The sequence below is a fragment of the Myxocyprinus asiaticus genome, chromosome 50 (assembly GCF_019703515.2).
Source record: "Myxocyprinus asiaticus isolate MX2 ecotype Aquarium Trade chromosome 50, UBuf_Myxa_2, whole genome shotgun sequence".
NCBI lineage: Eukaryota > Metazoa > Chordata > Actinopteri > Cypriniformes > Catostomidae > Myxocyprinus > Myxocyprinus asiaticus.
Window position 1 is genome coordinate 1,678,556 of NC_059393.1, and position 12,028 is coordinate 1,690,583.

Consider the following 12,028-nt stretch of genomic DNA (forward strand, 5'->3'; position numbering starts at 1 on the left):
GCATTAAGCACATTTACACTACCAACTTCTCATGAATGGACTGTCTTCATTTATATCACTGTCTTCATTTGACATTTACAGTATAATAGGCTGCAGATGGTGCAATAACCAGAGAAAAACCTCAGAATAAAATTGCACTTGACCCAGCCCATTAGCGCTTTGCACATGCAATTTCGTCAACCCACTTGCACCTACACTTATAGCACACATCCATGAAAATATCAAAATGTCATAGCCATGCTCACTGACTTGCGCGTATGACATAAAACACAGGTCTGCCCTTCTAAAGGAACAGTTCACCCAAAAATGAAAATTCTCTCATCATTTACTCACCCTCATGCCACCCCAGATGTGTATGACTTTCTTTCTTCAGCAGAACACAAGCAAAGATTTTTAGAAGAATATCCAGATCTGTTGGTCGGCACAGTGCAAGTGAATAGGTACCAAAATTTTGAAGCTCCAAATGCCACAGAATAAAAACATAAATAAAAAAGGTAATTCTGATATATTATATTTACAAATATACAATTCTAACTTCTAAAATTGCAATTGCGAGATATAAATTCACAATTGTGAGATATGAATTCAGAATTGCGTGTTAAAAAGTCACAATTGTCTGAAACAAAATTGCAATTGCATGATTTAAAGTCAAAATTGCTAAATAAAAATGTGATTGCGTGATATAAAGTCACAATTGCATAATATAGTCGCAATTTTGAGATACAAAGTAGCAATTGCGAGATGTAAATTTGCAATTCTGTGACATAAAGTTGCAGATGTGAGAAATAAATTCGCAATTGCATGACAGTCACAACTGCATAATATAAAGTCACGATTGCGTGATCATTTCGCAATTACATCATGTAAATTCGCAATTACGCGATATAAATTTGCAATTGCGTGATATAGTCACAATTGCCTTATTTCTCGCAATTGCGAATTTAAATCACGCAAAGTAGTTGAGAAATAAAGTAAAAATTGCAAGATATAAATTCACAACTATAAGATAAAGTTGCAGTTGCCTTGCCTGATATGAAGAAGCAATCGCGAGATATAGTCACAATTGTGAGATATTGTATTGTTGCAATTGCAAGATAAAGTCACAATTGTGTGATATAAAGTTGCAAATGTGAGAAAGTTGAAATAGCAAGATATGAAGCGGCAGTTGTGCGTGATCCATGTATAAGTCACAAATATAAAGTTACATTGTGTGATAAGAACTTGCAAAACGCAATTGCAACTTTGCTAGTTATAAAGTCACAATTGTGAGATATAAAGTCAGAATTACCTCTTTTATTTTTTATTCCGTGGCAGGATCCGGCTTCCATAGTTACAGTTTTTCACAATTGCTAAGACACATTTCTTGAAACCTTCACCCATTTTCTCACAACTTTAAACACAAAACCAAAAACTACATTGACAAAACCCCTGACTCTTATGGCAAAATCAAACAATCGTCTCAAAACCATTAAATCTGTGCTCAAAATCAAATAATACTTTCAGATCATACACACAGCCAGTCAATATAGATACACTACAGAGCATTCATGAGACACTACATCAAAAAATGGAGTACACAGCATCCAGGACATGTAGTTAAATTGTTGTTTATTGCATGAAGTAAACGTATTTTGCAATTACAGTAATAGAGTACATTGTGCCAACTCAAACTAAAATAATAAATATTAGTATTTGTAAAAAGTAACACACTAAAACAAAGGGAAGAGAGATGTTGTTTGATAATCATTGAACAGTTTGAGTAAATTATTACTCTAACCGAATTATGTTTTGCAGTTTCTGTTTAACTAAATGTGGCATTATCTTCTCATAATTCCCATTCTCTGAAGAACTATTTCTCTGTCAAGCAGCCGTATAGACAGCTGTAATGAAGTGTAATAATGTTCCAATGATTCCACGAACAATGAGTTTTAATTTCCTCTTTATTGTGACATGTGAGGCAATGTACTGTGAATTATTGTTACATCCACAAATAAATGAATGACACTCAAAACACCATACTACAAGTTATTAGAATGTAACTGGCACCGTTTGTCCTCTTTCTTTCTTTGATATTTTATGTAAGATTACCATTTGAACACAAAGCCTCAAAAACAACACACACCGGCTGCTCAACCTAACAAATCCAGATCACTCAGCTGCTGCATTTGAGTTTGGCTGTGTAGACGCTATAGTGTTCAGAGGAGCAGGGCTGTTAATGATGGGCTTGAACTCTTTCCAGGGTTTGGTTGGGCAGTTTAATGCTGTACGCTGGGTGGCACCCATGCTCTCCTTGGATTCCTCTGAAGATTCTTTGTGTTTGGGAGCTGGTTTTGGAATCGGTGGATGATTGAGAGTTGGTGTTCTCCTCAGGGGAGACCAGCCTGGTGGCCGTTTAAATCTTGAGACACCCTGAAATTATTATTATTTTTATTTTTTTTTGCATTACCATGGTAATGCACAAGTTCATTGGAAATCTATGAACTTGATATTTTGAAAATGATATACAGTACTGTGCAAAAGTTTTAGGCACTTGTGAAAAATGTTGGATAGTGAGGATGTCTTCAAATATAATGAAATAAATAGTTTTCATTATCACTTAATGTCATACAAAGTCCAGTAAACATAAAAAAGCTAAATCAATATTCGGTGTGACCACCTTTGCCTTTAAAACAGCACCAATTCTCCTAGGTACACCTGGACACAGTTATTCTTGGTTGTTCACCACAGTTCTTCTATCTATTTCGGCCGTCTCAACTGCTTCTGTCTCTTTATGTAATCTCAGACTGACTCAATGCTCAGTGGGGGCTCTGTGGGGGCCATGACATCTGTTGCAGGGCTCCCTGTTCTTCTATTCTAATCTTTTCTATTTGCAAAAGGAATGTTTGGGAGTCTAACATTTATATTTCCTACTGACACACTAAAGCTGAAGATATAAATAACCATCTTAAGACAAATGCTTTTGTGAAACATCTTAAGTGCCTAAGACTTTTGCACAGTACTGTATATAACTGAATAAACGTAACTGAAGGGCTGGCTCACCTTCCGGACACATTCGGCGTGCACTTCCGGACTCTCGTGTCTCCAAGGGGCCACATCCACAGTAGAGTTACACCGCATGAATATCTAAAAATCAACAACTTTAGATGTGAGGCTACAAGTACAGTATACAGGAAAAATGTTTTGTGAGGTAACCTTAAAAATGATCATCATGTGGTAACATCTGATTTAACTGGTTTTATTCAATACAAAAATGTTATTTAATCAGACTCAATTGACCTGACCAATTAGGTTACATCAGCAAAAGTAGTTTGTAAGTGTGAAATCATATTTTTTTTATCAGTGTACTTTCCTTATTTTTCACTATAAATCATTGAATAATAATGTGGGTAGCACTTTATTTTACAGTAATGTTCAACATTTACTTTCTATATAATTACAACTAATAATTACTAGGTACTTACCCTAGTAATTTCTTGGGTAAGTACACTGTAAGTATACTGAAAGTACACATACTGTAAAATAAACTGTAACCAGAATGTGCATTTGGCAGACACTTGAATACAAAGTGACTTTTAAATGTGAAAGTGGGATTTAAAAATAAATGTAAAGTAAATTTTACACACAAAACAGATTGAAACTTTCTATCAGAGAAAGAACATCTTGTGTTAATAGATGGCATTACGAGATTTCAAACCAAATTAATTGTTTTATATATAAAATAAATAAACTCAAAGTAATTACATTTAATAATACATTATATCAATTCAAATATTAATATAAAGTTGAGTTTTAAAGTCTGAGACTAGAGAATCTGAAAATCCAATTTAATCCAGAAAGAAAAACAAAGTTTTAGTTTGGAATATTTGGAACAAAGAGATGTTTCAACATAATATGAAAAAATCTTTAAGATTCTGCAGGCCAATAATCAAATGTAAGCAAATTTCTGACATTGAGTATGTTGAAGCATTTGTATACATGGTCAGACTTCTTTGTTTGCATTAAGTAACACAACATCCTTTATGGAAAATTCTCAAATTATGCTGAATAACATGACCATCAGGTTTTGTTTATGCCAGATCGAGATGAGTACATGCTGTCATTAAATCTAAAGGGGTACATACTGCAGCAAATATAATTTGTATTAAATAAATATTATATATGAAACTAATTTATATAAATTGCAAAATAGAAGCATTTTTACTAGTAGTTTCAGACTTTTGGACCCCACTGTACATGGAGAGAATTAAGAAGAAATATGATCTTTTATGTCCATATTTCTTTTTTCCATCAAAATGTGCATACTTGCTAATACAGCCAAAATTAAATAAACATTTAAAAATAAGTAATAGGATTTTTCTTGATGTAAGAAGAAGAATATATTGACACTATATTAACATTTGTGTCAGTCCTTTGTAGTTAAAGTCATTGTTTACATACACAAAAGGGACACAAAAGACATCTGTTATGCTGAGCGACTCAGCCAGTGATTCAGATCACCTTCTCCTCCTGATCTGGGTGGCACTCTTCAGTAACGGCTTTGAATTCTGACTTGGAGCAGTTGCTCTTCTCCATTTCAAACTGCAGTTTATACCTGAATCCAGCAACCACCTGCACACAAAGAAGAACAACATGACTTGACCCTAACCTTAACCCTGATAATCCAGAGCAGGGGTTTTTCAAACTGGGGTCTAGGGACTCCCAGGAACCCGCAAGGGTCCACTGAAAAATATATAAAAACATTCAAACAAACAAACAAATTAATACAAAAATAAAATAAAAACAGCAAAAAACAGAGTAAATAAATAAAAAAATAAATAAAAACAGCAACAAAAACAAACATACGAGCAAACAAATAAACAAACAAAAATAAATAAATACAGAAACAAACATACAAGCAAAAAATAAAAAAATAAAATAAAAAATATTGGGGCCTGGGTAACTCAGCAAGTAAAGACACTGACTACCATCCCTGGAGTCGCTAGTTCGAATCCAGGGTGTGCTGAGTGACTCCAGCCAGGTCTCCTAAGCAACCAGATTGGTCCGGTTGCTAGGGAGGGTAGAGTCACATGGGGTAACCTCCTTGTGGTCGCTATAATGTGTGGTTCTAATTCTCGGTGGGGCGCATGGTGAATTGTGCGTGGATGCTGCGGAGAATAGCGTGGGCCTCCACACATGCTAGGTCTCCGTGTTAATGTGCTCAACAAGCCACGTGATAAGATGCGCGGATTGACAGTCTCAGATGCGGAGGCAACTGAGATTCGTCCTCCACCACCCAGATTGAGGTGAGTCACTACGCCACCACGAGGACTTAGAGCGCATTAGGAATTGGGCATTCCAAATTGGGGAGAAAAGGGAGGAAAATAAATGAATAAAAAATAAAAACAGAAACAAACATAGAAGCAAACAAATAAATAAAAACTAAAATAAATAAAAACAGAAACATAGAAGAAAACAAAAGAATAAATAAAAACTAAAATAAAAAGAGAAACAGAAACAAATATAGAAGCAAACAAATAAAAAAAAAAAACATACAAACAAACTAATAAATAATTAAAGTTAACATTTAACAAATTTGGCATTATAACTCTTTCATTTTTCTTTCTAAAGGCTTGTTGGAAATTATGAGATTAATCACGATTATTTTACTCTACTGACAGGCCTAGTACAAAACAATATAAAGGAACCTGTAACGGTAAGAAATAAAAACAAATCTACATGTAGTATTGTGCAAAAATATTTCTTATATATTTCTTATTAAATAAGTGTTTATTCCTGCTATCTTGCAACATACATACTGTACTTTCAAGAATAGTTTGTACTTGCATTGTATCTTTCTTTCTCCTTTAGCTGTCTTCTTTAGCATGCTTACTGGGCTGTCAAGGAATATTCTCTTTAAAGTTGCTTTGGAATTAAAATTATTACTATTAATGTGCTATAACAAAATTAATTGTAGTGAAAATGTGTTTCTTCAGGTTCTTACAGTATGCTTGTAGTGGGTAGAAAAAAGATATATATTTTCACATAATATTTTAATCATTTTCTTTAGCTTTAGTACACTGACCATAGACATAATAAAATTTATTTAATTTTTGCATATGGCAAATTATTTATATTAACAACATTTTGTCTTTATGATGTCATGCTTGTTATTTTTGTCACACAATATAAATCGGCCTTTATATGTGAAAATACCTTTGCATTTTAGGAAGGGAATCCCTTGCAAGGGGAAATATGTGTAGTACTTAGCATCAAAAAGATAATAAAAAAAAAACAGTCAATAACAATACAATTATTAATACAAATCAGTCCAGTGGATTAGATGAGGTTCTAATCCACTGGCAGACGCTTTTCTCCAAACAGACTTGCAGTGCAATCAAGATGTACATTTGATCGGTTTGTGCCGAACCAGGAATCGAACCAGTGTTCTTGTCACTGCTAGTGTAATGCTCTATCAGTTGATCTACTGGAACACATCCTGTAAGAAAACATTTACCTGTTTTGTTGCTGATGACAAGCCCTTAAAGATGAAGAAGTGCTTGTGATTGATCATGCTGTTGGCTTTTGCCAGAGAATGTATGAGCGGTTCTTTTAGTTCCTCTCCATTGACATCAATGTTTTCAGGGCAGCCCAGACAAGGTGCCTTCTCAGAGACAATAGATGGCTCAGCTGTTGGAGAAAGTTGAAGGAGAGTGTAACATTTGTTCCTAGATTTTTGTGTTGTATTGTTGTATATACTGTATAATCTTCCATCCAATAGACATAACTTGGCTAATAATTAATAACTATAATGCTTTTTTTAGTCATAAGTTTAGAAAAAGTGAAAAACTGGACATTTACAGTGCATCCGGAAAGTATTCACAGCGCTTCACTTTTTCCACATTTTGTTATGATACAGCCTTATTCCAAAATTGATTAAATTAATTATTTCTCAATTCTACAAACAATACCCCATAATGACAACATGAGAGAAGTCTGTTTGAAATCTTTGCAAATTTATAAAAAATAAATAAAATCACATGTACAGAAGTATTCACAGCCTTTGCGCAATACTTTGCTGAAGCACCTTTGGCACCAATTACAGCCTCAAGTCTTTTTGAGTATGATGCTACAAGCTTGGCACACCTATTTTTGGGCAGTTTCTCCCATTCTTCTTTGCAGGACCTCTCAAGCTCCATCAGGTTGGATGGGGAGCGTCGGTGCACAGCCATTTTCAGATCTCTCCAGAGATGTTCAATCGGGTTCAAGTCTGGGCTCTGGCTGGGCCACTCAAGGACATTCACAGAGTTGTCCCGTAGCCACTCCTTTGTTATCTTGGCTGTGTGCTTAGGGTCGTTGTCCTGTTGGAAGATGAACCTTCGCCCCAGTCTGAGGTCCAGAGCGCTCTGGAGCAGGTTTTCATCAAGTATGTCTCTGTACATTGTTGCATTCATCTTTCCCTCGATCCTGACTAGTCTCCCAGTTCCTGCCGCTGAAAAACATCCCCACAGCATGATGCTGCCACCACCATGCTTCACTGTAGGGATGGTATTGGCCAGGTGATGAGCGGTGCCTGGTTTCCTCCAGACATGACGCTTGCCATTCAGGCCAAAAGAGTTCAATCTCTGTTTTATCAGACCAGAGAATTTTGTTTCTCATGGTCTGAGAGTCCTTCAGGTGCCTTTTGGCAAACTCCAGGCAGGCTGTCATGTGCCTTTTACTGAGGAGTGGCTTCCGTCTGGCCACTCTACCATACAGGCCTGATTGGTGGAGTGCTGCAGAGATGGTTGTTCTTCTGGAAGGTTCTCCTCTCTCCACAGAGAAATGCTGGAGCTCTGTCAGAGTAACCATCAGGTTCTTGGTCACCTCCTTGACTAAGTCTCTTCTCCCCCGATCGCTCAGTTTGGCCGGGCGACCAGCTCTAGGAAGAGTCCTGGTGGTTCCAAACTTCTTCCATTTATGGATGATGGAGGCCACTGTGCTCATTGGGACCTTCAATGTTGCAGAAATTTTTCTGTACCCTTCCCCAGATCTGTGCCTTGATACAATCCTGTCTCGGAGGTCTACAGACAATTCCTTGGACTTCATGGCTTGGTTTGTGCTCTGACATGCACTGTTAACTGTGGGACCTTATATAGACAGGTGTGTGCCTTTCCAAATCATGTCCAATCAACTGAATTTACCACAGGTGGACTCCAATCAAGTTGTAGAAACATCTCAAGGATGATCAGTGGAAACAGGATACACCTGAGCTCAATTTTGAGTGTCATGGCAAAGGCTGTGAATACTTATGTACATGTGATTTTTTTCGTTTTTGATTTTTTATAAATTTGCAAAGATTTCAAACAAACTTCTTTCACGTTGTCATTATGGGGTATTGTTTGTAGAATTTTGAGGAAAATAATGAATTTAATCAATTTTGGAATAAGGTTGTAACATAACAAAATGTGGAAAAAGTGAAGCGCTGTGAATACTTTCCGGATGCACTGTATAAACTAATTACTGCTTTCTACCGCTCCATCAGACACCTTGTTTATTCTTTCAACCAATCAGCGAAACGCACGTGCAAAGGCTACATTTGTGCTGCCTTCAAAAACTAATCAGATGAAGGCATCTCAGAAGTTAGGATGTGATGCAAATATTGGATTCGAACATGCCTTGATGCCTTCCTGCCTCTGAAGACAGCAATGTTTAGCTTTTGGATGCAGCCGTTACTGTATTGTACGCCTAAAAAATGACAACATTTCTATACAAAATTGGATGCAAACAAAAACAGCGAAATAACTATTTTTATTTCCAAGATAATGCAACATGCCACATGATCGTTCATGCAGCCGGTCATGCGATCTCAACGTGGCAGCCCCAAGATGTGACGTACCTGAACAGTCATGTAATACTAACTCTTGTCCTGCCTCTGTGAACAGCACTTTGGCATGACAGTTTCTGAGCACCTGGGGAAGCACAAAATGTGAATGTTATCTAGAAGGTTCATTGAAGTGATAAGGTTAAAGAGGCTGTGAATGTGAATGTCGGCACAGTCCTGTAATTTTCATGATATCAGTCTTGCTAGTTTCATGTCAATCGAATCACTCTGCACACTTTTCTTCTGTCGTAATAAAATCGTTTACATTCAAATCAATTACTTCATGTCTGATTATTTCTTTATTAGCCATGTAATAAGCGAGATAAAGTACAGTTTAAGCCTTGCGTTGGGGTCATGAGCAACCTACCAAGCATTGCTTTGGAAGACTTGGAATGTAAATTACGAGTCGTATGGACTATGTAAATGGTAATTTTGGGTCCTTATTGGAGATTTACAGACGTGATGACTGTGAACTGTCATTGTGTGGAAAAGAGCTGTGTAAAGATTCCTCAGAAATTCTCCTTTTGTGATCACAGAAGAAAGAAAGTCATACAGGTTTTGAACAATATGAGGATGAATAAATGTTATAGAATTTTAATATTCAGGTGAATGCTTTTTTTAAATTTCCTCATCAGGTCTTACCTTATCTGCTTGCTGAAGGTAGTCACATTGTTGCCACACTTTGTCTCCCCCTACAGGACAGTCTGTCTCTCTGCTCGTGAACTCCACAAACAAAACTTCCCCTGATTCATTCTGAATCTGTAAGAATGACATCGTTACTCTGAGACAAGCTAAAGTTGGGTTGACCTTACATTGTACAAGTTACAGTAAATCTTTAATTGTCAATCACTTTACAATTTTGATCACATTAATTACGTGATATGCCAGTTAATCAAATTAATCACATATACAGTGTGTGCTGAGAATTGTCGAAGATGAGTAAATCTTTGAAGAGAAATTTCAAGTGGCTTTAGAAATTGTTATATTGTTTGTTTTATTTACATATCATTGAACAAGCCTATCACTGGTCCATAGTCCACAGAAATTTATTTTTCAATTAAGTTAATCTGTCCCTGGTAGAAATAGGGGCTGTTCACACAGCATTCATTCTTGTATTTCAAACAATGATTCTGATATTTTTTAATTGTTGGTCTATGTACACATGTAGAATGACTTCTTTTGCTGTTGCATTGCATCTCTCTCTGTGAGCGCCGCATTTTTAAGATGTTGTGTTAAGATCAGAAGTAGTTCAACAATAGAAATTGCATCTGGGGACCCCTGTTTTATCTCATTCTGTTGCACAGTGTCCAAATGTTTTTGAATGCAAGGACGTGTCTTTGTGTTGTCTATCATTGATTACACAACACAAAAAGTGGCTTTAGAAGTCAATATATTGTTTGTTTCATTTCCATATCTTGGAACATAAGTCTATCATTGGCTTACAGTCCACATCAATCTATTTTGCAATTGAGTTCGTCAATCTGTCTTGTGCTCACAGGATAAGTTCTTCTGTCTGCGCTATATTTAATTGTCGGTTTATGTACATATGCGTCAGTCAGATGCTTTTTGAACATCTTGCTAGTTTTCAGGATAATAAACACTGCATTTTTTGGCCACTGTGTCAAGTTAAAAGTAATTGTAACTTTCTTGTATGACCGAGTTGTAATCCTGTATGACCGAGTTGAGGCGTGCTGACTGCTCCCTGCTGACACAGCTTGTAAAAACACACGTACATGTTACGCGTACTTCAACCTTGAATTACTCTGATGGTCAGAAAAATACGTACTTTTCTTACATAATTAATATACGGGGTCCAAGGGTACGATAATTTGCTTACATAATTTTTATATAATTACTTGCACTACATTAAATCAACAGCCTTATTATTTACATAATTTTTATTGCATTTTATGGAATAATTAATCTCTCTATATAAATCTGTTTAATTGACAGCCCTGCATAAAACACATGTATGTATACATGCTACATCCTACCTTTGAAGCCGCCCAGATTTCATAGAGAGCCAGAAGAGTGCCTTTGGTTAGCAGCTGATTATGTTTGGAAAGAGTTAGATTCACTACATTTTCCACACGTTTATCATCGCACAGAATACTAGTGTACTTTTGTCCATGTCCCCCAGAACAGCAAAGACAAACTAACGTAAAAACCATTAAGATCCTGTCCCCCATCATCGCAGTAGTGTTATGAATGTCTGTGCTCACAGTGTTGGAGTGAGAGGGTTCACAAGTGTCCCCGTTGGACTCCTGTCTGCCCCTGTAATGATTTACTCGCTGTTATTTAGCCTGAAAATCTCCACCTGTCCAAATATGGTGAGATGTGCACTGCAATGCAGTATTCAGCAGCTGTAATGCAAATGTTTACTCATTTGAGATACACTCCACAACATGCACACTTCCCTGAATCAATACCCCAAAGCGATGATAAGTTCTTTACAAAAGCCTTTGTATCGGTGGTTCTTAATTGACCCTTTGCTAAGCAAAAATGTTGAAAAGTTCAATCCAGAGCAATCTGACTCAATCATTTGTTATCAGACCAAATGAAAGTGTTTGCAAGTCATTCAATTTGCCTAAACCTACAGGATTATTGATTATGTAATGGTTTTAGATTCATATTCATAAGTTGCATTCATATATTTTTTTGAAGAGTAACAAGTCCAGAGCTTCATCTGCCAAAAAAAAAAAAAAAAAAAAAAAAGAAAAGGAGACTGCATTTACAGTATGTGCACTTCTGCAGTCAATTTGGGATGGTCTTAAAATACACTTAATCATTAATTTTACAGTTCAATCAATATCCTTTAATTGAAACATTCCCCACCAACATCTACTCAGTTTACTCAATTAATAGATGACTTGTACTACACATACTGTAGATAACTAATATTGGCTTTATATTCATACTTTTTAGCAAAAGGGGAACTAGTTCGCCCAGCTGAGCTCAAGCACAAGGTTATTCTCCTCCATAAACTAACATGTTAGTCACTGGGGGTCTGAAGACAAATAATTTTAGGGCATGATTTTCAATGAAACTGCTCAACGAGGACTTTAAGACATAACAGAAATTACATCATAATTTTCTATAAGCTGCTTTGAAAATTGTACAATTAAAAATGACCACTTAATAACAAAGACAAATGTGCTCTGTTCACCATTAGAATGCAGAGTTGCGTTA

The 12,028-nt window shown here is 36.2% G+C and overlaps 1 protein-coding gene across 1 annotated transcript; it reads right to left on the reverse strand.

The window, feature by feature from the left end:
- Positions 1-1,591: 1,591 nt before the first annotated feature.
- Positions 1,592-11,100, reverse strand: LOC127438722 (kininogen-like). Its single transcript, XM_051694539.1, has 7 exons — positions 10,834-11,100; positions 9,482-9,598; positions 8,855-8,927; positions 6,494-6,666; positions 4,498-4,608; positions 3,040-3,123; positions 1,592-2,409 (listed from the first exon to the last, which is right to left on the reverse strand). Exons 1-7 carry the CDS (start codon positions 11,029-11,031, stop codon positions 2,149-2,151), a joined length of 1,017 nt encoding a protein of 338 aa, XP_051550499.1. The 5' UTR covers positions 11,032-11,100; the 3' UTR covers positions 1,592-2,148.
- Between the last annotated feature and the right edge of the window lie 928 nt (positions 11,101-12,028).